Here is a 26,182-nt window from a genome sequence, read left to right as displayed (position 1 = left end):
TAGTGTAAATTATGACCTCAAGCAGAGTGATGCATTCCCGGGAGACTTGAGACTATTACTGTACTGTCTGAATCATGGTGCAAGAGAGGAAGTAGCCATTGAAGCTCTATCTAAACAATAGAAGTAAAACAGAGAATCTTATTGTACCATCTGTATTTTTTCCCTCATACTGCAGATTGTTTGTGACTGAGCACTATTATCTTCATCACACTTGTAAACCCACACAGAACTTCAGTTTGCAGCTTGTCAAAGCTGAGCATTTCCATGAAAAGCTAGTTTTGAGCTAGTTTGCCTATTATAAAAAAAAAAGGACAATGTGACTAAGATATCATCCAAGATGTTTCCTGGACAGAGTCGTAATGTTTAGTATTTTATGACAAAGAGGAATAATAGTAAAAAAGTAAAGGGTAAAAAAAAATGGTTTTACATGCAATTAAATATTAATTTGCTGTTCATTTATTATAGATACTTACACAAGTTCACATCTGTGGCCCTGGCCTCTAGCTTAATGCAAGATCTCATTTAAAATTCCTTTCATCTGCCTCTTGGGGGGAAAAAAAACCCTTTTTCCACAAGTATATTGTATATGTTGTAACCCACGAGCTGTTCATACAGGCGCTGACACTATGTGTTACTTTAATCTCAGTAAAGAGTAAAACTATGGCTCCACTGTAAAATTTACCAGTGAAAAACTGCAGATTTCTTTTAACAATTTCCCGACACCATCGTCTGTCTAAAACATCTCCACAGTTTAGTTCTTTTTGGCACTTTGATTTGATTGACTTATTGCCCGTTTTATGTCTAATAATTCTTACATCTTAGATGGGCTGCCTTCTTAAGAAAATAGAAAATCTTTTCATTGTACTCGTGCTGATTTGTCTTTGGGGCGAGGCCAAACCGCTTTGGGGGATTGCCCAGATTTTTTGTATGCGGTTTAAAAACACAAAAGTGCATCTTTATGTAGACATGGTGTAAACGGTATGTGATTCAAAGCGGGGCAGCACGGTGGAGCAGTGGTTAGCGCTGTTGCCTTACAGCAAGAAGGTGCCGAGTTTGTGTGGAGTTTGCATGATCTCCCATGCTTGGTGGGTTCTCTCCGGGTGTTCCAGCTTCCTCGCACAGTCCAAAGACATGCAGATGTGAGTGCCAATGGTTTACTGTCTCTCTGGCAACCTGTCCAGAGTGAATCGTGTCATCACCTGCGACACTGAATTGAAAAGGTGGAAGAGGATGGATATTTTAAAGCTGCTCTTTTTTCTGGGAAATGGAAATACCCAAAAATGTCTTTCTTTCATTGTTTCTATTTAGCACTCTATTCTTTGAAATTATATAAATGTTTTGCATAGCTGGTTCCAAAATGATATAACCCTTGGTGCTACCAAGAATTTAAGAGGAAACAAATGTGTCTTTTTTTTCCCTCTGTGACAGAGGATGGAAGTGATTTATTGGTTTGGGGGTTTTTTTTGGGAGCTGTGCGCACAGAATCAGAGCAATGCCCTTGCTGACCTATACACACATGGAGAGCAAAAACCAAGCCAAACCATCTTACACAACACTCGCGTTTTAGTCTGGACTCCCACTTATACTGTCAACACTGACTGATCCTCGCTCTCTCTACCTCTTACTCTCTCTCTCAGACCAGAGTGCAACCTCTGAGCCCAGAGTTGGAGGCGTGTGTCCGTGCTGACGTACGCATCCCAGCAAACAACAGCCAGCAGTGTCTGCGCTACAAAGACAACTCTGATCTTGCCTATGGCCTGCTGCATCCCCCCAGTGAGTGTTTGTGTTTGTGAACCTGCATGTGTGTGGTATTGAGGGAGACAGTTCATCCCTCTCAGCCTGTGTTGAAGTCAGGTCGAGATGTTTCAGAGCACATTTTCACGTACAGAGCAAACATATGCTTCACAGCTGCGTGAGAGAAAAGCATCCACTTCCTCTTGAGTGACACTCTGCGGATTGAATGTTTATTTATCTGTTTCTGTATATCTGTCTTTTGGATGTTCAGAGACAAGAATACACAAAGTTTGTGGTAGATTTTCCAGGGTTAACAGAAAAAGCTGGCCAACATGAAACCTTTGATCTGCCTCTGGTTCTGGTAGAAAGTGAGCACAGCGATAGCAGTGATAGCAGATTAATTAATCAATTAATTTCTCTTGAGTGAATTAATGTAGCAACTTTTTAATGTGAACAACTTTCACTTTTTCTGGAGGTAAGACGCAGTCATTAGCACTGTCGCCTCACCACAGTTCAGACCTCCTGGTCCTCCAGTTTTCCACTACAGTCTAAAGACCTGCTCATTAGGCTAATTGGTGGTTCTAAATTGGCTGTATGTTTGTCAGTGTGTGGTTGTCTCGCTTTCTGCATTAGCACTGTAACAGGCTGGTAACCATTCAGGGTGCTATTGCCTTTTGCAGCTCCTACATGACCCTTCGTGGTGTGTTTAAGTGTTTGGAATGTGGAATCAATGTGGATGTTAGAAAGGTGACGTGTAGTATTTTACTGATCAGTGCTTAAACAAGTCTTAAACACAATCTGTTTTAGCTCTGTTGTAATCTGGGCAAACCAATACCAGTACAAACAAGAGCACACAAGAGGGTACAGCTCCCCCCAAAGGGCAAGGGCTATACCAAAACTTTGATGTTTTATGATGTTCTTCTTACATGCTGAGTGATCAGTCTGTTTTTTTGCTTCTTGGTTTTTTGTATTTTGTTGTTTTTCACAAGGAGGGGTGGGACCTTTCAACTATGACTTTGCAGCATTACAAACCAAAATTGTGTATTTTATTATCTGTAGCCATATGATTGGAGCAGAATTGTCTGAAACCTTGAGATTTTAAGAAATATTAGTGGAAAATTTGAAAAGTTTTAAGAAATTTTCCAAGCTCAACTTTGACCTTGAATGCTAACAATGAAGGTCAAGGTCGAACGCTTAGCCAGCCTAGCTAATCCTTTCTCCCAGGCCTACTTTGTAGGTGGGCTGGAGCCTATCATAGCTGCCATGGTACACCCTGAACAGGTCACCAGTCTGTCGCAGGGCTAAAATCCTACAATTAACCAAATACCAACTTTCATTGCCATGTGTCTGAGTCAGCGATCCTGGAAGCTCCTGCCGACTTTTACGCCAGCTTTCCAAGCATGAGAAAAAACAATTTCCGATTCTTCTGACACCACATCAATGCGATTATTAAAATTAAAATAAGTCACAGGAGATGTAATAAAGAAGCCCTAAATCTGCCTGCATTCAACTCCACTAATTTGTAAATGTTTTTCTCAGCCAGTAAATCGCTATGCTTTAGTTTCACAGTAGACGCATCAGTCTTCACAACATGTAATCTAAGTTTTAATCCATAGCCAAATTCCATGCCCAGCAAATTCAGTTTGTCCTAACCTCTCATTTCCTCTATAGATCTGAGTGCCAATGTTTCAGACTCTCTAATCACGAGCAACATGGCACCGATGTTCCCTGCATTTAAAGGTGAGTCAGTTGCTTATTTGTTTCTAACTTTCCAGCTGCACCCAGACCGGTAAAAAGACCAGCAGTGATTCACAAGTTCAACATTTCTTAAAAGATCTGTCACAACTGAATGAGTCGGCTTAACAGCTCTCTGGATCTTTGAGACAGGCTCGATTTTGTTAAATGGGTCAAGCACTCAAGTTTTCAGACAGCAGGTATTGCGGTTTGCCAGTTTCCATTGCTTCAAATTATCCTGAGTTGCTTGAAAGCTGACAGCAAGCTATACTTTATCCCATCCCAAGTCCAGAGATCTAACTGATGTAATTATGTGGGACTTCGCCGCCCTAATTTACTTGAGCTTGTTCTGTAAAACGCAATCGAAGGTTTAGTTAGTGGAACAGTTCCAGGGTTAGTTTCCCTGCTTGCATGCTGTGTGTTTCCCTTACAGCAGGATTCAGCAGAAAGTCAGTATGTTTGTAAAGTGACTCACCACACTGTGCTCCACAAAGGAGCGCATGTAGGTTCTTCAGTCAAGGATCTGTGCAGGTTTGCTCTCATATGTCTTTGAAGGTTCTCAGTCATCCAGGTCATCGTAGTCAAAGGAGCTTGCAAAGAAAAGCGTCTGGACTTCTTTAAGTTGCTTGAAGACGTTTCACCTCTCATCCGAGAAGCTTCTTCAGTTCTAAGGACAAATGGTGGAGAGTCTCAGATATAACCTAGTGGGAGCAGTGCTTGCTGCTTTTCATACTTCATCCTTTATGTAGAGATGACTTAAATGGGCTGGATTACATGATTATGAAGCCTGAACTTGCTCTCAGTGTACTTTACAGCATTACAAAATCATCTGTCATATGTGAAAGAATATGTACCTCCATGGTGGTCTGGTAATTTCACTCTGTGGTTAGTTAGCCAACCCAGAACTGTTGAAACCTGTAGATTGTGCTGGGTGATTAAGATATTGCAGAACTGAGTTTTATCCTGACAACAAGCTGCAGAATGTTTATCAGCTGGGAGATGCTGCCCCCTGGTGGCTTTGCATGAGTGAGAAGGGAGGAAAACACGAAGGAAGACCAGACAAACACTTTAGCATAGGGTTGCCAACCGTCCCTTAAAAAACGGAATCGTCCTGTATTTAGAAACAAAAGTACACGTCCCGTATTGAGCTAATAAGGGACACACTTTGTCCCGTAATACAGTGAGAATCAAAAATATAAATGTTTATGGAATTAACACTTTGTTTGAAAACATAATTCCCAGCCCCTCTCCTGCTTTGTGACCAATGAGCTGACAGCACACTTATGACAATTCGAGTATGACAATTCAGATTACCGCTCATCTCATTGGTCGAGGAAAGGTCGCTTACGGAGAAAATACCGGAAGACAACAGATGACCAAAACAAGAAGCATGGCCAACAGTGAAACAAACGCCGTCACTGCGGTGCAAGTCTCGGATGACAGTAAACCTAAAGCTGGGCAGACACTGTGCGATTTTTTTCAGTCACGTTATTCAGCTCCTGCTCAAACTGCACGATTGACTCGCAGGGGTTAGAAGTTTGCAGGTCACGATGTACTCTCACACTATACGGCCCGATGCTCTGATGCGACCTGAGAGCTCACACTGTGCCTCCATAAAATTAAGGTTATAGCAGAAAATCTGTCGCTCTCTCTCTCTGTCTTTCACTCACACAGACACACCACCACCATCAACTTTGCTAAATTGCTAATGAAAAACATGATCAGGCAGCTGTGATTGAGCAGCAGTGTAAATCCAACTATTTTCACGGTTGTTGTGGTCGTGATAATTTTGTGATGCCACATGGAAAAGGCTCGGATGAGCTTTCCAAAGTTCTACAAGTTGTGCCTCCATCGCTTGTGTCCAGATCACACGCTGCACAGCCGTGCTGCTCCATCTTTTTCACCGACATTTACGTGTTTGCGCGTGAGCAGTGTGAGCGGCTGCGGTGACACACTCACGAGCGATTGATGATCGGGAGCTGGTCATGAGGTGTTAATCACTTCTCGTTACCCCACGTATACTACACGACGCACAATGAAGGCCAAAATCGGTCCGATCACTCAAAAATCGTCTCAAAATGGGCCAAAAATCGCACAGTGTGAGCCCAGCGTTAGAGCAGCAATGTTTGTTCCCATCAGAGAAAGGGAAGAATGGGAAAAGGAAAACACCTGGCTGGAAAAAGTTAATATGGGCATGTGCAGTGAATATCAGCGCTATGTGGCCAGAAGTGTGATAATATAACTTATTTTGTGTAATAAACAACTGCAAGGATAGATGATTACAACAAATTGATGACTAATACATAAAAGTAATACATAGGTGAATAATGATGATGAGTTATGATGCGTAATCATGGCAACAAGCGGGTTTACAAACAGGAGCAGCTGATTAGCATTAGAAAAGCTGAAAAGCTGATTAGCATTAGAAAAGCTGAAATAATACCTCAACTGAAGCCTATTGTACTAAATAGAACTATTGTTCTATTGCTTTCTATTATTTTAAGTTAAGCAGGACAGAGTTCTTTTAAAGAAAGATTTACTTATATTCTCAAAAGTTAAGCATGACAGGCTTCTGTTTAAGAAGGAGACCTGTTTTATTGTGTTAATGTTGTCATTTTGAGCTAAAAATAAATGGCTAAATGATCATTTGTTTCACATGTGTTCATATCACAAAGAATAGAATATGCATCTACTTAAATCAACTTCAAGTCAAATGGTTAAAAAAAGAATTTCACACACAAAAAAAGAGCTAGAAAATTCACCACACTGGGAAGGGTGAAGACAACTGGGTCGCCCGGCCCTGGCCACGAGGTGTCCCTTATTTATTTTTCAGGGAGTTGGCAACCCTACTTTAGCATGTGTTGCATGCAGGGGAAAAAAGCAAAATAAAGTGATGTTTCTGTACAACACAGTGGAGCACTTAAAGCTTTTTTTGTGTGTATTTTCCCAGCCGTTTGGACGCATTTCCATGACGTCTTCCTCCCAAAATATTCACAGCAGCTGAACGGAGTCAACGTCATGAGCGGGCCAATATTCGATAAAGACTATGATGGACACGTCGATGAATTAAAAAAGATATCAGGGTAAGACAGAAGCAAAATAACATTTACTGTTGCTACACTGTGCAGTTCAGTCATTTGGTTGTCAGAAGCTGCATATTTTTATGTTGACAGTTTAATGGTCTGATTAAATTCAGCCTTTTTCATTTATTGTGCTTTACAACTGCTTATTAGGTGTTATTAAAAAAAGACTTAAGTGGTGACTCACTTTTAAGAGTCTCCATTTGGCCTTGACGTAAATCCAATGAAGAAAGATTTCCAAAGAAAACTGCAACTTCAGTTTCGTTTTGAAGTTAGTTCTTAAGAAAGTAACTGTGTTGCAAAAATGCTTATGTAGACATTTTCATTTATTCCTCTAGCAGACACAGCAGGTCTGAAGCAAATCAAGAAGGATTTCTAATAGTGAGAACATTAGTACAATATTCATCTTCACACATGAACAACAATTTTGATTTTTGTATTTCCTGAGTGAGGTGCATGTGAGCAATGTGTTACAAATCCATATTCTAATGAGGGCACACACATAAAGTGTGTTATGTTATTTAACTGTGGATGCTTCTGGACACAGTTTGCACTTTACCATCATGTTCTTGTCCTTCTGCATAATAAAAATTAAATTAATCACCACTAATCAGAAGTTGGAGAGCCCACTATTTATTTTTACTTCACCCTCCAAGCAATTTAGGTCAGGTTCAGGTAGCTGACGTGCAGGAAAAGGACACCTTTGGTTTGTTTTTGGCCTTTTTTTCCTATTTCTGTTTTGTTTTTTTCTACTTTTTTCACCAGTCATGCAGACATATGAAGAACAAGCAAGCAAACAAAGCAGAAAAATGTAATTTGATTACAGATTAATTGCAGATTAGTGCTCTACTTTAGAATGAGTTACACCCAACACCACTAATTAGTCATTTTCCAGCTTCCTACTAAAAAATGGTCATTCTGTTTTCTGCCTGAGGCAGCTCCCTCTCCCAAACCAAACTGAGTCTCACTGTTGTGTCCTCAAACTGAGAACATTCACCAGATATTTAATGTTTATATGGATCCACACAGCAAAAGTATTAACAAATAATTAAATAAAATGTCAGAAAGCCATCGTAAGATAAACCGGTACTCAGATAAAATCTAAGAAACACAGCACATAGTTCATGTGTAAAACTGACTATCAGTGTCCAGGCAGCTGAGCACACTCAATTAGATGAGATCTGATGGGGAATTCTAAAGTGATGCAATACCTGTGCTGCTGTAGACATTAATTTCCAGGGTTTACAAACTACATTCAGGCTTTATCCAGACTAAATTTTTGATGTTAAAATGCAATGTATTACATAAACATCCCTGGTAGTTTTGGTAGAACATTTGCACATGGCTTAACTCAAGCTCTGCCCTTCCTGCCTCCTGTCCAAAGGAAGGCCAAACAAAATATCCTAGCTTATATGTCCATTGGAACGCATCTGAAAATGAAGATTGCATGACTGTTTGTGTACACCAGGAATGCCTCCTGCATGTAATGGTGCATTAGCTGTTAGCATTGAACACAATGTCAGTAATCCCTCTGAGCTGTTATTTAATGGTAAACTAATCAGGTATCCTTTTTCTTCTGCAGAAGGGTTTGTGATAAGAGAATGATAATTTCGGAGGAGGACATGTAGTGACTGATAAGCAAACGTGGGTTTCAAACGTCTCCAGTTTTTTCTCTTCCAAACTAAGAAATAGTTGTAGAGTTTCAGAAAATGAAGAAACAGTGTAGACTCTTAAAAGTTGTGTTTTTTATATATATAACAAAATATGTATATGCATTGTGTTGGCCATATGCTTAAGTTACTGAATTTTTATAATATATTTTATCTGTATGTCTCAGTATATGCATATTATACCTAATGTGCCTAAAGGCTGACGCGCTCATTTTGCACATTAGCTTAGTGCACTGGTTCAATACACCCCACCCTCACTCCACCCAACCCCCCAGTGATGTTAATTTAAGTGCATAAATGAACTCATTGCATCGTTTTTGTTTGAATTAAAGAATTGATGCAGCCTTCACATGCACAATTGTCCAAAAACTCAAAAGACCTTGAGAAAGTGTTTGAGAAACCCATGGGTTACATTGAGGGTTACTCATAGCTCACGCAGTAGCACACATTGCAGCCGAACTAAATTTGGCTATTCCCCTTTAATAGCTCTCGGTTTTTGCTTAAATACTTCATGCTGGCTGGAACATGTGATGTCATATACTCCTATACTCAGATCAAGATTTGGAAACAATGAGAGTTGAATGACGTTTGGTGGGTTGCTTTGTGACTGTTTGTTATACAACATGCAGACAATTCTTAAGAAGTCTTGAGCACTTGAGTTGAAGCCAGTTCATCCAAAAAGGCTTCTTGAGAAAGATTCCTTCAGTTTTCAAATAAAAGGTGAAATGTCCTTCAGAACCTAAAAAGGTCAGAGATGTGAATCTCCCGTTCCACCACATCATAAAGGTGCTTTACTGCATTGAAATCTGATGACTGTGGAGGCCATTTGAGTATAGTGAACTCAAGGTGATGATCAGGAAACCAGTTTGAGTTGATCTGCTGGAAGCAGCCAACAGAAGATAGTACACTGTGATCATAAAGTATGGCTATGGTCTGCAACAATACTCGGGTAGGCTGTGGTGTTTAAACATTGCTCAGTTGCAGCTCGTTTTGCGCAACGCGTAATATACTGACGAATTGTCACGTCCCGAGGCGTTCCATGGGAACGCGAAAGGTGACCTTCCGCATTCCTATGCTACGCGCCGGATTGTGGATGAAACTGAATAGAACGACGCTCCCGCAGTAACACACGTTCCAGCCGTGTATTCCAGCCCTAATCATAACCTTATCCCTAACGTTCACCACCACCTTAATCGTGTTAGATTAAAGTCAAATACACGTACATGTGTAGATTCATTCCAAACGGTTCTCCTATTTCTAATATTTCCGAACTCGTAATATAAGGACGCATTGGGTGGCCGAAAGCATAATATACCAACGATTTGTCACCTAGCGTAAAATGTTATGCTTTGGGAGTGAGAACTTCTGTCAGTTGATACTCAAAGTGTGCCAAAAAATATCCCCTTCATCATTACACCGCCAAGACACTGAACTCTTGAAATGAAGTAAGATGGACCCATCCTTCCATGTTTTTTATGCCAAAATCTATTCAGATGTAAAATGAGAGAAATCGGACTTAAAATACACCCGATGGTTATTTTTTAACCTGAGGCTTTATAACTGAGGTATTCAATTTTTCCATTGCAGCACTTTGATTACGTGTGATCTCTCATCTCTGCAGGAACGAGGCTCCCATCCCGACACATTTCTTTGTGATCCTGACCAGCTGCGGGGATTCGACCTTTGGCCCTCTGAACTGTGCAGGTCCACTCCAGGCCAGGTCCTTCATCATGCCCCACAGGCCCGACCACACAGAGAGCTGCGCTGTGAGTAACACCATTCGTCCCACATGTTTCTGCACTGTCTATTTCAGTCTGCCTCTGTGGAAACCTGCTGTCAGACCCTTCTTAATACTGCATAATTTTAATATACGCCTCCCCCACTTTCTGCTTTTCTTCAGAATGGGACAGACTTGACGTGGGTGGAAGACTGGCTGAAGCTCCACACCGCTCGAGTGCGAGACATCGAGCTCCTTACCGGACTCAGCTTCTACCACGACAGGTTATCAGTGGAAGAGACACTGCGGATGAAGACATTTCTACACACTTATTAAACTCACAGACTTTATCGAGTGAAGCTTTAACTGGCAGAGGAAGCCATATTGGTGTGCAGATGTCTGCCCACATGGACAAACAGTTAACCCAATAACTGTGGGTTTAACAGATGCTTTACTTATAGACTTCCCTCATTTCAGACTGAACTCATTCTTAAGCTCCATCCATTATTTGAAGTGACATTTTTAAAATAAATTTTTATTGATTTTGATTGTGTACAAAAAAAAAAAAGTAAATAATGAATGGAGCTTAAAGACACCATCACATCTAATAAAATGATTCCAAAGTATTTCCGGGTTCCCATTTCCAGATTGGAAAACTGGAATAAAACTAAAGGGAAAAGAGAGTTTTTATTGATGGAAGAACTGTTTATGTTGAGTGAAGCTTGCCACACATCAGGGGAGCTGTCTGCAGCAGCTGGAAAAACATCTAGCATGAATATGTTTTGCCCTTCTTTTTTGTATGTGTTTCTTTTCTTTTTACACCCATTGGTATTTTTTGTAAAATGAATGAATTATTCAGCTTTTAAATGTGCGCCTATGCTGTATGCTTGGAAGGATTACTGTATGAGACACGTTTGAGCCAGTCTGGGCTCAGACACGTAAAAGCCTTTTCTTTCTCCAACACAGAGAGACATAAAGCAACTGCAAAGAACACTGAAAGCAAAGTTTACATTTAGCAAGGATCCCTGGTGTTTTATACCAAAATAGCTGCTAAATATATCATAGGTCATGTGAACTGTGTAGTGTGCGGTCTTGTGGTTAACACATTCGCATAGTCACAAGCTAGCACCGGTCCCAAGCCCAGATAAAGGGTATCCAGCATAAAATCTTTGCCAAATTCAACACGGTGATCCATCCACCCTGGCGAGGCTTTTATAAGAGAGCAGCCTGATGTACCTTCTTCTAGAAGCAGCAGATGTGAAGCTGTAATAACTGTTGATCACGTGAGGCAGCTGTAACCCTGAACAATCAAGACTTCAGAAAATTGATCTCCTAAAAAAGTCCTTGAAGATCATGAGCGTAACTTACACCTCACGGGGGTAAAGCAAGTCTGGTGAAAGCTGTAATGTTTAAGGATCATTCGAGTAAACTGCTTTTTATTATTATTCTGATGCTCGGTGTTGGTGGTAAACAGAAATTACTGATGTTTTTTCTTCTTCACAGATAAGAAAAATTCAGATCTGGAGAATTATTTAAGATTTTGTTTCTATTCTGTCTTTTTTCGGACTCTTTCTGGTTGTTTTGTGTCTTTCGTTCCATTTTGTAACCTCATTGGAGTGATTTTACATCTCTGTTGTCATTTTGTTCCTCCGCGGCCATTTGGTGACTTTTTCCTGGGAAGATGAATTTTCAGGCAGCCGCTAAACTTCAGCGTTTAGTTGGAGATGAAGAGAAGCTGTTTGAGCTCAGCTCATTAATCCGTCCGTGACTGTGTGCATCTGAATGTGTGGATCAGCAAAATCATTATTCAGTCTTTGATTTTTCATCTTCGCGTACTGCTCGTATATGAAGTCATATAGATTTCATGTATACCAAGCCTTTTCTATTGGTTGCTGCAGTTTTTCACACATGAAAAATTTCATATAAAAAACAAACTTCCACATTGAGCTTGTGACTTGTTTCCTTTTGTTTATGACCTTTTATCAGCCAAGATTCAAGGTGCACAAATCACTTTCGTTTCACACGATTGAATTTACAGCGTCATGTAGAGCGAGGGAAGCAGCAGTTGCTCTTCAAGTCTCCTTCAGGTTGAAGCTGTACATGTACATGTGAAAAGGAAGGAAGTACGTTACCCTATGTGCTTAAAGTCTGCCACTTCCTCAGGCTGACCACTCCGGCAGCGCAAGAAGCCAGAAGGTAAGATCTTGCAGCTTTCAGCTCTGCACCTCGTAAACTCTGAGGTGACCCAATTCTCATGTCAGAAAACCTGAGCCTACTTTCCATTTGAGGTTGTTGCAAGGCTGGTGCAGTTGTCACAATGCTTTTCTCAAGTGTCGGTTGATGGTTTGGCAAGAAGAGGGTACAAGTTGTCTCACTGCATCTTTAGTCATTGAGAAAGAAAAAAATTTTTTTGTTGTGTAAAATCTTTCTGTGAAGTCCGCCATTCAGTTGTTGAATTGCTGAGCTGGCTGAATAAGGTCTACTGCATGCTCTTCTTATGATGATCAATCTGTATGACTTCAAATGTTTTATTACTTCATCTGGCATTCATATTTTCAAGTGTACCTTGAGTCAGTAGTTTCTTTATTTCAACTCTTTTATGAAAGTTTTCAAATCCGGCTCAAACTGAAGCAGAGGGCACGTCTCTTGCAAAGGAAATGCAGAAAGATGACGCCAGCTTTTCTGAGCTTTTTTTTTTTTTCAGTTGCTGTGATGAACTGCATGAAGATGATAAGTTTAGTTTAAATATACACCCAGCTCGATAACATGCACATAATTTCCTGGAAAGTATTTTGGGAGTCTGTGTCACCTCACAGCAAGGTTTTGTGACGTGAGTGAGTTTTGTTAGATGGGTCATTTTTAAAAATGTGTACCTGACATAGTTTCTATTGTCAGTCACTGTGGGTTGCAAGCATGAAAAAGCAGCTGTGAGGTTTTTATTTGGAATTCACTTGCTGCAGACGCTTCTGGCTTTAAGGCCAGAGTTTGCATGCTGTCACTGAAGCCTTCCTGGAAGCCCCTCATCTGGGTGGGAAGTGTGTCAGAGACCACGTGACCGCCTTGGGGTTTCTCACGATATGCTATATGTAGGTCTCAATGAAATTAGTCAAGTGCCCTTTTTACTGTCATTGCTGCGGTGGCCTGATACAATCCTCCTCGCTCTCTTCTCGGATGTTAAAGCGCTAACCACTAAACCACGCAAAGCCTGAATCATTATGGCCCCTTTGCATCGTAGAGGCGAGTCTGAGATGAGTGTGCTTGCATTATTGTGATAACGAAGACGATCATCTGTAAACTGAGCTACTCTTCGAATGAGGAATCTGCTACTAGTAGTTTTTAAGTGTGCAACTTGTTGCCTCGCCTGGTATTTAGAGCTCAAGAGCGGCACAGAGCACGTAAGCAGAGGACAGATAACAGCCGTGCCCCTCTCTGAGCCGTGAGGCCTAATTATTACTAGCACTGACTGTTATCTTCAGCCTCCTGGCAGCTCTGTTTAGTAACAACGACGGGCCTTATCTGCTAACACAGGTTGACATCCAGCTCTTCGACAGGCCATTTCCCCTCTGCTCCCCACGCCTGTGCGCTGCCGGGAAGGAAAATGGTCTCAGTCCAGATTGAGATGTTAAGCGCTCGGGAATGACGTCTTCCAAATGAATGAGATATTAAAGAATCAGCTTTCTCCTTTACTTCCTCCCACGTTGCTGATTGACCCTCCTTATAAACTGACCACACACCCAGCTGTGGGGTCAGGCATGCAAGCAATTCAGTTCAGTTTTGTTTACACAGCGCCAAATCACAACAGCAGTCGTCTCAATGTGCTTTAAATTGTAGTGTAAAGAATCTACAATAACAACCGCCTTTGACCCCTTGGCGACAGTGGAAAGGAAAAGCTCCACTTCAAGCAGAGCTAGGTTCAAGGAGGGGCAACCATTTGACTAGTTGGGGGTGAGGGGAGGGAGAAGAGACAAGCTGTGGAAGAGAGGCAGTGATTAAAAATAACTAAGGATTAAAAAACAAAAAATAAGGTCCATGTGTCACTTTCAAGCCAGTTCACAGCTACATCTGTTAAATTGTATGATGACTGTTTGTGGTAAGTAACACAGTCACAACTCTACATGCAATGTTATGCAAACTGAACATTTTCAGTAAGCCAAGAAAATACAAGACATGAGATGTGTTCAAGATATTCTAGCTTCTTCACAAACACACACAGCTGATCTTCTGTTGTAAACCTCAAACCAGTGGATGAGCTTATTTCCAAGGACTGTCAAGTGACTTCTTTTGAAGTAAAACATGAAACAGAGCTATTGATCTAATAATAAAAACAAAAAAGAAAAAGAAACTGGGCCACGGGTGCACGTCAGCCATCAATAATGCACAGGGTTGGCATTTGGTTTGTTTTGCTGTTGCCCTGGCATCAGTGAAGCATCGCTGCTCTTCCTGCAGCTGAGGAAGCAGCGGTGGTTTAACACAGCGGAGGTCTGTGAGGATATGAGCAGCATGAGGGGAAATGAGGGGTAACTGATCATCACAGATCTGGACATGTCATTTTTTCATGACATCCTGTGCCGCCGAGCAACTATTTACGTCATCCCGGGTATTCTTGGAGATAAGAAGGTTATTTTAAATCATTCAAGTAGAAATACTACAAGTAGCTTTCTGATGTGGAAAGGGGAATCTCCGCTGCTCGCGAAATAACCTTGCTATTTCCCTTATTTTAATCTTTCAGTTCCAGAAGACGAAAGAGACGATCTGAGGGTTGGGCCCAGTGAGGGGGAGGACTAAAGAGGAGAGGAGGAGGAGACAGGAGTGAAAAAAGAAAACGGTGAAGCAGAGAGGAGAGACAGAGAGAGCAGGACCTGTGACAGTGACAGAAGACCTGAACCAGTATTTCTTTCTTTTTTTTAATTCAAAAACATGGATTTAAGTTTGCTTCAAGTTATGGAGAGAGAGAGCATCCTGGAGGTTCTTCGGAGAGACAAACAGATGCGAGCAATCGAAGAAGACAGGATCAGGTGGGTCATTTCAAACAGTGTTAATAGGTGCTGGGATGAAATTAGATTTTTAGGGATGCTGGAAGGAGGCAGAGCCGACTGCTCTTATATTGATTACGTGAAAGCGAAAATATGATTCTTCTGAAAACAAAACCTGTTTCAGAGATGTTACCTGTTACAAATCTGAACTGTTAGTAGTTTCATACTTAACATACAGACATGAGTGTGATATCAGAAGTTCATACTGTGCCGTAAAATAAAGAAGGAACCTTCTTCTCACACGGGGACTTTAAATCTTGTTGGTTTTGGGGTTTTTTTGTTTTGTTTTTTTGCAGCTGACACTTAATTCTGCTCAATATAGTGTTATAAAACCTTGTTTAACTATGGTAACTTTGTGTTACGCTCTCAAAGAAACCTCATATGTCCCCATTGTCCCCATATAAGGGCATACTTTTTAAAAACCATGCTGTTCTTCAGTTTTTATATCCAGAAGAATTTTTTATCTGCTGGCTTTATGTTGAGCATCTATAACAGAGTGATGCATTTCTGAAGGATGTTTAAAATATTAAAATGTTCTAAAAACTGTTCATTATTGTCAGAAGAGAAATGTCTGTGAATCTCGCAGTTAAAGCTCTCTGTGGTTCTCCCTATTCTCAGGAGGATGAAATACGACCTGCAGGAGCTCCGAAGGAAGGGTGCAAAGAGCTATGCCCGGCAGTACGGCGAGCGGACCTGCGCCCGCTGCCAGAGGCCGCTGGGAAAGTTCTGGAACTCTGGCGCAGTCTGCCGCGGCTGCAGCCACCGCATCTGCAACAAGTGTCGTGTGGGAGCAGCGATCTGGAAGTGCACGGTCTGCCACGCATACAGGTAGGGAGGCCACCAGCGAGCCTGCTGTACAGAGGGTTGAAATGTGTGACTCAGCGAGGCTCAAATCAAGCACTGAATGACTGTGCGTGTGTAAAGCCCAGCAGTGACTGACTGAAGGTTACTGTAACTGAGGCTCAAATCTCACACTTTCACTTTTACTCTGTTTGTGTACTGTTGAGAGAGCTCGTCGTCGTGCTGAACTATCCAATGAAATGGTTAAACAGTCTGTGGGAGATCAGAAAATGACATTAGAAATAAAAACCTGACCAATTATTTGATAATTCAATGATTTAGAACACTAATTTAATTGTGGACGGACTTCCCGCATCCATAAAACGTTCCCCGTAACAGTATAAGATTCCCCTTCAAAGTAAAGGCATTAGGGAATAGGGGACAGTGGACCAAACCACTAAGAGCCTAGATTTAGCTACACCGCTGTTAAACTGCAGTTTCTCCAGTCAGCAGCTTCACGTAAAGACTGAAACCCCCCTCCTCAGTTGCAGGAACATGATGAAAAGACTGACTTGCAGTTTAAAAGGCACCGATTGCTACAAAAAAAGAGGAAATTGTGTCAAGGACACTAAAGCAACATGATTGAAATAAATCCCTCAAGAGCCGACTAACCAAAGCAAGAGTAGATGAACTCCAACTCCATAAAAATGTGGGTAATTATTCTGTTGAGCAGATTTATGAAGGAAATGATAATGAGTGAAAACCGATAATAATAAGGTCTGCGCTCAGACTGATTGATACCTACATTAAATCTACAACTTTAACATGAGTTTCAGGTCAAGTGTCGCTGTTTTAATTAATCATCAACATTCCAGCTGTTTGGTAATCAACCACAAACTATTCTAATAACTTTTAAAGTGTCCCAAGTCCTATTTAAAATAGCTGTGACGCTAATTAGCTTGTTAAGATGGGACGAGATATTTTAACACATCCTGTCGCTTCTTTAAAACTTCCCCTTCCCTTCCCCTATATGAACTCTGTCATAAACATTTGAAATATGCAGATAGCATCTCTGAAAAGTGAAATTTAGATTAGGTGTATTTCCTACACGTATTTTTGGCCTCTTCATTTTCAGTGTGGGTATTTTACATGTGTAAAAATGTGTCCACATTTATAGATGATTTGTTCTGAATACTGAGGGGGCATGTTTTTCTCCGAAACCTACGCCTTGTCTTTCAGAAAAGGATGTAACTGTTCTTTTACTACTTTAATTATCTGTGAAAGAACGAAGATACATTTGTCAAACTAAAGCTAAATTCAAAAGAGAAATGAAGATGTTGCAGTTGTAGTTTTATTGATTGTGGCCGTCTTGTCATTTCTACCTGCTCATCACGGCGCTCTTCCTCTTCACAGGGATGTAAAAATCAAGTCCGGAGAATGGTTTCTAGAAGAAAAGTCAAAGAAATTTCCAGTCACCACAGGTTTGTATGCAAAACCCAAACTGCATGCATACACATAGGGTGTGATTTGCAGGGTGTGGGGGTAACTTCCCCCATCTCTGGTCTGCACATCCTCTGCTAAAGAATTTTTTTTATCTCTGATTTTTAGCGCTACATCTTCAGACAGTGTGCAGGGCAAACAACAATCAAATCCGAAATTCAGTTTGAGTGTCAGAGCAGCAGAGATGCCACGATACTGTTCGGCATTATTTCATTACACTCCAGAACACTGTCGTTTCAACATAAAACTAAAGCTAACCAAATAAAAGAGAAATAAAAAAGGGCCCAGAGGAGTCACCAAAACTCCTAATAACATTATTATTGAGTATCAAACACAGGAATGATCACTGACCCAACCTGCAGCTTCTTACTCCAACTTGTTGGCTTGCAATTCTGAACTGGGACTGCTGTCTCACATCCCTAAGAGACTAAGGAAGTTATGAGTACACTTGCTGCCTTTGCAACTGATAGAGATAGAGTCTGCTCGTCCGACAGCAACCCTCCAGATAGAGTTTAACATGACCGTCAATCACAAGTTAGAGCTCACAGCTCTGATGTTCAGTAAACAGCACAGGTCGCCTCCTTGAGTTACAATCCTGAGAACATTAATTTAAAAAGGGAGAGATTAAAATATTCTCATGGTTATCATATGTTCTGAACTTGTAGACATTAAACTGGCAGCAGCTGTAAATAAGTATAGAGGATCGCTTGCATGCTGCATACACAGCTGCTTTTCCTTTTTTAAATATAAATCATTATTCAATATTAATGCACGCTTGTTCAGCTACACTGACTCATAAAATATGAATGAACGCAGTTGTTTTATGTTGCTGGCTTTATGTGTTCAGTTCATAGTGTGGCTAGGCATCATAACACTTAACTATTAAGGATATTTAAATGGTTTTCTGTTCCTTCCTGATGTCCTTTCAGACAAATATGAGACGGTTGGGGAGAATCTACTGAAGACCTACAATGTGCTGAGGTATTATTTACCTTCTAAGTGTTTATTTTTCTACATCAGGTTAAGTCTCTGTCCCGATGTGGTTGTAAAATTACATTTTTTGACTCGTGTATCTTCGCAGTCATATATCCATTGTGCCTCCCACTCCTCCACCTCACTTGGATTATCACTTCCTGAGCAGATCTGGGGTAAAGTATTATTTTCTTTTCCCATTTTTTTTACAAGTTAAAATGAAACATGTATAAAGTGATTAATCATTATTACTTTTTTTGATCTGCAGGATTGGAAAAACTCAAAGCCTTTCACCAAATCTGTGGAAAATCTAATGGTTTCCTTCACGAGTCACATTAAAAGTAAGTCGTTGTTCAACCTCGGCCCAGCGGTCAGCATTGCCAGGCTCAATAATTCTTTACTTCTTAATAACAGAAAGTGCAACACACAACAGATACTCTCAGTGTGCAGTTGTGAGAAATTGTTGCTTCGAAATTAGTAGCATCACTTCCTGTGGATGTTATCAAACACACTCTGATCATGAGCTCAATATACGCACAGTAATAACCACAAAGGAAATTCACCAGAGATAATTTAGAAGAAAAAAAAAGCCTCGTGAGCTCATGACACCTACTGCATCAGCAAAAGAAGCTTTAGATGATGCAGGAGATAACACCACCACGCATGCACAGCTCTTTGAGCAGCGTTGTTTGTCCGAGCACAGGATGCACCTCTTCGTTAAATTTGTTTTCCAGTAAACAGGCATTTACTGGGTTGTGCTTTTCTTACATTTCCCTTTGCAGAGATTTCCAATTCTCAAAACGACGTCCGTGAAGATCTGCTGAAGGTCGACAACAGATGGAGAGGCTCGAGCTTTACCCACTCCACCCAAAAGAGCCTGTCAGACACAGACATAAACAAATCGAGCACGGTAGGTCGAAAGCATCAGTCACTGAACTCAAGTCGAGTTTGTGGTGGTAGCGCTGCTTCTGCTGCAAGTGAAAGTGTTTTTGCAGAGCACATATTTGGGCCTGAGAGTGGAAGCGGGAAATCACAGATAAAACGGGGAACTGATTCAGGGCCTTTAGCAGCACCTGCTGGTGATGACAGGGAATAACATCAGCAACCTCAAATCTGAGAGAGAGTGCGACTTTTTGCTTTTTGTGCCTAAACTGCTCCTTGATGTTTTCTAGTTTTATATCATATAAAAAAGTTCAAAAGCAGAGTAAAGAAAACGACTTTCTTTCTTTGTGCAGCTCTTCAAAGTCCCAAGTCTTCCAAACCTGTTCAAGAAAAGCAAAGACAGCGACCAGGAGGGCTCCTCCACCGGGGCAGAGGACGAGACTTCATTCGGTTCTGAGTACTCTGAAGGGAAGAGAGTAAGTCACAGCTGATTTTCATTAAAAAAAAAAAAATTTGAATAAAATCCCCAAACAACATCCGGTGGTTAAAATATTCAAAAGTAACAGCCCTGATCACAAAATCCCCTCTTATAATTATCCTCTCTCACACCTCTCTCATCCTTTTCCTCTGAAGTGTAAAATTGATGCTATAACCTGTATTTGGCTCCCTCAGGGCAGCTGCAGCAGCACCAGCACAGAGTTGGGCTTTGAGAGCGTTTCTGTGACCGGAGAACTGGAGCTGGCTCTGGCCTTCAACACCAACACCTCCCGTCTGGAGATCACAGTCGGCACCTGCAGAAACCTGTCCTACGGAGACAGCAAGAAGAGGAAGTGTCACCCGTAAGGACACGTTTGATGTCACTCTGTGCAACACAAAGAGGCAGAGCGCATTTCCTGTGATTTTCCATCAAAGCTTCAACAGCATTTTTTTATTTTGTATTCTGCTGCACAGATACGTGAAAATCTACGTGCTGCCGGACAAGAGCTGCAAACTGAAGACGTCAGTGAAGAAGAACACGACTGATCCGGTTTACAATGAAGTTTTGAAGGTAAAAACAAAGAACCTCTTCAGCTATTTTTGGATGTCTCTATGTGTCATCAGTTTAATAAAACTTGCAGCATGCACATATGCATGCTCATGACTTATAGAAACAAAATTATTGATTTCATGGGCAGTAAATTCTTCCTTTGAAAGTTTTTTATCTGGTGCATCAAAAATATGATCTACTCTGAGATGCCATCATAGTCTGTATATAAAAGATGGATATAGCCACTGTGACGTCGCTCAGTAATTGATGTAAAGTCCTGCTGTGAAGACTTGAGCTGAGCCTTTTCACTACAGTCATCTGGGTGTTTTAAAGCCAGAAATAAAGAGCAAGAACTTAAAACTGGGGGACACTCCATGGTACCCCGGCTAACTCCCTTTCTGACTCTGATTCAATTTTACAAAAATAATATCATCCGCTGCTCTATAACACTCAAAACTAGGCCCTGAGACCATAAACTCATGTGCTTAATCAGTGTTTAAAGAAAACATTTAAATAAATGTTGTGAACGTAAACAGCATTCACTAAAATTTAAATGTTTTTCACAGTATGGCATACAGCGCAACATGCTCATTGGAAAGAGGCTACAGGCGACTGTGTGGCATTCAGGTACCCTGAAAAGGAAAGTTTTTCTTGGTGAAGTCCTCATCCCTCTGGACGGCTGGAGATTTGAAGACAAGGCATTCCAGTGCTTTAACTGGTATCCACTGTGTCCGAAGGTAAAATGGAGCACGGCAGAAAAGATTTGTTTATTATTGCTGAAGACTTTTGCCTGTATGGCTGATATGGAAGTGGTTTTCTATAAAATCTCCTTCCTGTGTCCTTCAGCCTGAAAGACAAAACGGAGGTGATCAGGAGTGAGGAGAACCGCTGGCCGGAGTCATGGTGAGTTTGTAGCTTGCTTAAATGTCTGTCTAGCGCTTTGTTTTCGTCAGGCTTGTGTAGTTCATGTGTTTTATAGTTCATACGTAGTAGGTGGTGTAGTACAAGTGGGACAGTGATTCTGAAAGCTGTAATTTACAAGGTGTATGTACGTGAGTTTGAGGTCACATAGTCGAGCACAAGCGTAAACCTATCAGATCAGCTGATCTGGGTCACCTGATACCTTTTTATTCATTTAAATTGGCAAATTAAATCATATAGGGCAATATTAAAGCTGCTTTGGCCTGCAAACCACTTTGCAACCCACTTACACCTACACTCATCTCTGCCAGTGTCCCCAGAACAAATATTTTAATATATGTCAAATATAAATGATTTAATATTGAAATAAAAGTTTTCTTCTGACTAAAGGTTACTTTATTTGCTAGTGATATCATGTTGTTCGAAATCCTCCAGGTGGTTTTCTGGTGTGGTTATCAAGTGGGCTGAGGTGCGAGCTATGAAAACCACTATTTTAAGAGAACGTCATCAACACTTTTCAGAAAAGGCTGGTCAGGGTCTACTAATAAAAATGAAATAAAATAAGTAAAAAAAATTATTTTTTTATTTAAGTGAGCTGTAATTGAGTTTAATATAATTTTTAAAGGCACATTTCAAGAGCCTTAACCTTTTAGGTGCATTCATTTTGGCACTAGGGGTCAGGAGAGGATCTGTTTTGGATACCTTGTGTTGTCCTTTAAGGCAAACTGGGCCACATAGCAATGATCCACTAACCGTCCTTCACACCTTCCCATTAGTGTAAACATGACTCAGAGTGTAAATACACGTCATTGTGGCCCTGTGTGTCTCCTTGTGTGAGCAGGCCTCAGGTGTGCTATGTGTGTTCTGGTGTGTGACTTTTTGAACGCAAGTGTAATTGTTCAACATTGTTCAACAAGCATGAGGGAGTGTTTACATAACTCGTGTGTTTGTGTATGTACGTGTCTCATTTAGGCGTCTGACTGGGAGCCAGCAGAGAGCTCATCCACAAGACGCCCATTTCAAAAAAAAAGAGGGAGACTGAAGTCCTCCACTGCTGCTCGTCCAGGACGTCACTCTGTGGGATCAAAGCACCTCCTGCCTCTCTGAGGCACCATAATGGGGACTTGAATGGAACAATAACAGCAGAGATCCACTTCTGAACATCCTCTGTGGAAACACTTTAATGCCGCCTGTGAAGCATCTACAATCGTTATGAATGTATACACCACCTCAAGCAAAGCAGTTGTGATTAATTAATATTTTTTTGCATTATAGAACAGACTATAAAAAAATCAATTGCTTTATAGAAACATTATTTATGCTTGTTATATTTATTTAGCTTTCTGTTTCTTTTTTTTTTTCATCTGCTAAGCACCTTGAAACTTGAAAAAATCAAGTTACAGTCTATAACCATCGGCTCCAAGTCTGTTTAATAATTACTTTATAATATCCTGTGCTGCAGTTTTAAGCTAAAGAAAGATTGGATAAGCCAGCTTCCTGATGGAGGTTGTACCTAACATACCGACATATTTGTTTATTAACTGCTTGTGGATGCTTCATAGTTGCAGACGGCTAGCACGTACAATTTTATTGCTTTATAAATGTTAAACAGTTAAAGTGATGCCACTTCCGTTCAAGGCCTCTCTGCTGACATTCGTCGATCCGTTCAGACCCATTTTCCTCGTTAATGCAATGTTCTTCTGTCAGAGGAGAGCAGCAACAAAACGTCCATGCAAATAAAATTAGTGGAAGAGACGCTAAGCTAACGTTACTGACAAATGAAATCTGGAGCCACACCCGGCGGTGGAGCGGAAGCAGTTTGAGTCGCTTCAGACACACACGCACAGACACACCACACAGCGGCTCTTCGAGTACAAAGACACGTTTCTTGTCTCTGTGGACGCGGCGTGTGAAAGCAGCAGCAGAAGAAGAGAAGGAATAAGGCGGTTTCTGTGCTGGGAGCAGTGATGTCACTGACCTGGAATTCTGTTGACTCCGCGTTCTCCCGGCTCACCATGGCAACTGGAGGCTCACCAGGTTAAGCGTGACGTCAGCTCGCCTGCGTCAACAGGTGGAGAAATTGACGCCAGCAGCGGCACAGGCCGCTTACAGACTCATTGTATTTATTTATTTATTTATTTATTTATTTATTTATTTATTTATTTTTGTTTACATCCAGCACTTTAAGACGCTCATTTAGCATTCAACTATTTACAGTGTATGTGTAGTATAGCTGTCAGATAATAAGTCGATCAGCTTCCACGTGCATGTCTGTTTTCGTTTTTTGTCATTTTATTTATTTTTCTGTCACACTGAATTGCTTTTGTAAAAATAAAAGTATCTGAATATGAATCAAAACAACGTGAGAGAGTCCTGACATGCTGATATTATAAATATAAAGCTCTACTTTTTGGGAAGCATTTAGCGTGTCTGACTTCATTTTAGAGCTCATCTTGAAAGGAAATTTCTGCATCAAGTTTCATTTTCAATTCATTGAACAGCTGGTGACTTCTTTTATTCAAAAACACAAACATCAATCTCACAACATCCCAAGCCAGAACCAGTCCCAAGTCTTTGGACTACCTTTTCATACAGTTTGGCTTTGTAATGCCAACGCCTGACAAAGCTATTATCATCAGCGCCCAGCAGTCGTTGTTTGGGAGAACATGAAAATTGATACAACCTCCAAAGCAATCCATCCTGTCATCCTGGTCTGTCTTTAACACTGTAAACCCAGAACAATGACAGAATGACCAGAAAATTCTAATATTTTTTGAAAATTGATTTTATTGAACCTCCTGACAAATATATATATTTATATTAATTTGCATATATGAGTTTTAATTTGTATCAGATATGATACACTTGGCTTTACATGGTTAAACCCACATGGGCTAGCAAGGCTAAGACTCAGAGGCATAAGGCAAACCCATTAAAACATCCCGGTCCAGAAAGAATGAGGACAGAAGTGTCTACTTACTTTGAAATATATATTTTACAAAGTACACACAGACATGTAATCTTTTTTTTTTTTAATTGCCAAATTCTTAAACACCTCAATATAAAATCCTGTTCATATACAAAGTCCAGCAGAGCTGTGAGTCAGTAAATACTAATAAATGTCCAGAAAGGAGAACATGAGACTTGGTTTTATTCAATCTGGGTCAGTCCATGAAACTCTGGAGATGTAACACAAACAAAAAAAAAACCCCAAAGGTTTTCAGAATTGCATCTTATTGTTGTTGTTTTTTGTTTTTTGGGTGACTAAGCACCTTGGCTGAGACGTGTCGAGCGGCTGTCTGGGACTGACCCCTGCAGAGGGGCGACCAAAGGCCACTTTAGAGTGTGAAAATGTTCGTTTCTCACTCTTCAGTGACATGACACGGAACAGGCAGAAACAGAAATATTAAACCTGCTCTCAAGAAAAAGATGCATCGCTGTTCTGTGAACTGCATGGCAAAAAAACAATAATAATAATGTTATTAATAATAATAATGATAATGATAAAAGTACCTAGATAGCTAGAGATCTTCTGACGTGATTTTAATAGCATGCAGCTGAATATATTTCCTACGGTAAAAAATAATAATTTACAATGAATATTTCTTTAATTTATTGATCTAAAGGAAAACATATGGAACATAAGACCGTTGTTGTTTGGTCAATATATAAAATCTTTAAAACATATTGAATGTTTTGTTATCAGAAGATAGCAAAAATATACAAACCAAAATGAAATACCCTTTTTAAATGTCCCATATATAAATATCCAACTAGGGATTAATTTTTTTAACCTACAGAATAGCAATATTAAACATAAATGGAAGTGTTCAAATATGATGGAAAATAAAAACTATTTTTCTGCTCGTTCCCCCTTTCTGAGTGGTCGCCATGAACAACAAACGGTCCTCCATCAAAAATAAGCAAAGCTTGTACTATTTTCTCTCTGTGCGCATCATAAAATACTAAAATAATTTGGCTAATCCCCCACTCCATCCCACCTCTAAAAACAGATGACTATTTTTGGTCTGAATTGCTCAAATTACACAATTAAATACACAAACGGGAAATGAAACACTAAGTAGAGACAAAAGGGAAAGTTTTTGGCACTAATATTTCTTCAGAGGGTTTGCAAAGCCCTGCATCCAGCAGGGCACACATAACAGGAGTTTCTTGCTCTCTGTAGTGATGCTTCTGCTCTGCTTATACTGCTTCAATTCAGTCTGCAGCAGTGTGTTAAACATGTCCGGGTATGGTTGTGTGTTGATCTGGCAGTCGAAGAGTGAGATATGTAGTGACCATTCAGAAAGGGTACGTTTTCCGAGGGCTCCTTATAAGGCTTCGAACTCATCGATCCTCTGCTTGGTGTTGCCCTGCCTGATCTGTCGCAGAGTCTTGTATTTGTCTCGGCCAGCTCGCACGTTCTCACTGTGGAGGAGGTCGTTGGCAGTATTCTTGGATTCATCACGTGCCTGAGCCAGCTCTGAGGTCAGGGCCTGAGGGTGGAGGAAAGGAAGAAGAATGAGATCTGAGGGCAAAAACCAACAATGCCGCCTCTTATACAGTTCCATGAATGAGTCACCGTGTCCATTTTAGCTCACTATAGCCTCGAACTTTATACCCCACAAAGACATATGTGTTAATCAGTCTTTAACCTTCCATCTAGCAAATGCACATCATGTTTGGCACCTCCTACACAAAACAGTAGTTTGGAAACTCAGTTTCTGCATTTACACGTGGATGAGGACGACAAACATTTTTCCCTCTTTTTTTTTGCCATGAGACATCAACATCTCTGTATGATTAGAGTTCTATCAAGAGTTCTATCAATGTGTGTTGCTTTAGCGATAAACATTTTTTGTTTTTTTTTCTTTTCTTTATAAAAACACCAGTGTATGTGACGATGTAGCCTAAATTGCATACAGTGTTTCCAGCAGTGATCATTTGTCCAAGCTGTCTCCTGCTGTTTGACACGTGTGAGAAAGGACGGCTTGTCCTGATCTGATTCTCCTGACACTTTCTGAAGTTCATGGCTGAAAACAGGCTGTGACGACGTTCCTGTAAAATCACTACAGTTTGCTTGATCACTTCTAGATTGGTCCATTAAAAAAATGAAAAAAGGGCTTGAATAT

The 26,182-nt window shown here is 40.6% G+C and overlaps 3 protein-coding genes and 1 long non-coding RNA gene across 9 annotated transcripts in view; 2 read left to right on the top strand and 2 right to left on the bottom strand.

Annotated features, from left to right (window-relative positions):
- enpp1 (ectonucleotide pyrophosphatase/phosphodiesterase 1) overlaps window positions 1-11,881 on the top strand; it is a 37,891-nt gene extending 26,010 nt beyond the window's left edge. Inside the window, exons 19-23 of the mRNA XM_085432103.1 lie at window positions 1,638-1,773; window positions 3,406-3,474; window positions 6,419-6,551; window positions 9,840-9,984; window positions 10,119-11,881. Of these exons, the coding sequence (XP_085288229.1) occupies window positions 1,638-1,773; window positions 3,406-3,474; window positions 6,419-6,551; window positions 9,840-9,984; window positions 10,119-10,271 (636 nt within the window). The 3' untranslated portion in view covers window positions 10,272-11,881. The remainder of the gene's footprint in view (window positions 1-1,637; window positions 1,774-3,405; window positions 3,475-6,418; window positions 6,552-9,839; window positions 9,985-10,118) is intronic.
- A 175-nt stretch (window positions 11,882-12,056) lies between these two features.
- On the top strand, window positions 12,057-23,560 carry sytl3 (synaptotagmin-like 3). Of its 3 annotated transcripts, XM_085432102.1 has the most exons (14): window positions 12,059-12,131; window positions 14,665-14,950; window positions 15,587-15,796; window positions 17,162-17,229; window positions 18,178-18,229; window positions 18,330-18,396; window positions 18,489-18,561; window positions 19,003-19,130; window positions 19,456-19,578; window positions 19,775-19,941; window positions 20,054-20,150; window positions 20,696-20,866; window positions 20,976-21,032; window positions 22,023-23,560. In XM_085432102.1, the coding sequence occupies exons 2-13, from the start codon at window positions 14,853-14,855 to the stop codon at window positions 21,006-21,008; spliced, it is 1,287 nt and encodes a 428-aa protein (XP_085288228.1). In that variant the 5' UTR covers window positions 12,059-12,131; window positions 14,665-14,852; the 3' UTR covers window positions 21,009-21,032; window positions 22,023-23,560. The 3 variants fall into 3 exon arrangements, with proteins under 3 accessions (XP_085288225.1, XP_085288228.1, XP_085288227.1); XM_085432099.1 differs by lacking the exon at window positions 22,023-23,560 and having other exon boundaries at window positions 12,057-12,131; window positions 20,696-21,022; XM_085432101.1 differs by lacking the exons at window positions 12,059-12,131; window positions 22,023-23,560 and having other exon boundaries at window positions 14,606-14,950; window positions 20,696-21,022.
- On the bottom strand, window positions 15,659-23,083 carry LOC146692135 (uncharacterized). 3 transcript variants are annotated; one of them, XR_014915143.1, is made up of 6 exons: window positions 23,029-23,083; window positions 20,761-20,976; window positions 19,756-19,908; window positions 18,989-19,564; window positions 17,131-17,192; window positions 15,659-15,820 (listed from the first exon to the last, which is right to left on the bottom strand). It is a non-coding gene; the product is annotated as an uncharacterized LOC146692135 (long non-coding RNA). The 3 variants fall into 3 exon arrangements; XR_014915142.1 differs by lacking the exon at window positions 15,659-15,820 and having other exon boundaries at window positions 17,029-17,192; XR_014915144.1 differs by lacking the exon at window positions 15,659-15,820 and having other exon boundaries at window positions 17,029-17,192; window positions 18,989-19,097.
- ezrb (ezrin b) overlaps window positions 23,540-26,182 on the bottom strand; it is a 30,616-nt gene continuing 27,973 nt past the window's right edge. For both annotated transcript variants that reach the window (XM_085432098.1, XM_085432097.1), the window contains one exon: window positions 23,540-25,546. In XM_085432098.1, the coding sequence (XP_085288224.1) occupies window positions 25,382-25,546 (165 nt within the window). In that variant the 3' untranslated portion in view covers window positions 23,540-25,381. The remainder of the gene's footprint in view (window positions 25,547-26,182) is intronic.

This window comes from Copadichromis virginalis, linkage group LG15 (genome assembly GCF_057382275.1).
Source record: "Copadichromis virginalis isolate Kocher_CV1m ecotype Utaka linkage group LG15, C_Virginalis_male_GT1.1, whole genome shotgun sequence".
NCBI lineage: Eukaryota > Metazoa > Chordata > Actinopteri > Cichliformes > Cichlidae > Copadichromis > Copadichromis virginalis.
Note: the sequence above shows the minus strand (reverse complement) of the source record. Positions and strands in the feature narration are given on the sequence as shown.

What these genes read in the sequence shown, in the direction of transcription:
- sytl3 (XM_085432099.1), top strand. Translation starts at nt 14,853, where the DNA reads ATGGATTTAAGTTTGCTTCAAGTTATGGAGAGAGAGAGCATCCTGGAG. An exon ending in GAAATTTCCAGTCACCACAG is followed by an intron (nt 17,230 to 18,177) that starts GTTTGTATGCAA and finishes ATGTCCTTTCAG; the next exon opens with ACAAATATGAGACGGTTGGG. An exon ending in AAGACCTACAATGTGCTGAG is followed by an intron (nt 18,230 to 18,329) that starts GTATTATTTACC and finishes GTATCTTCGCAG; the next exon opens with TCATATATCCATTGTGCCTC.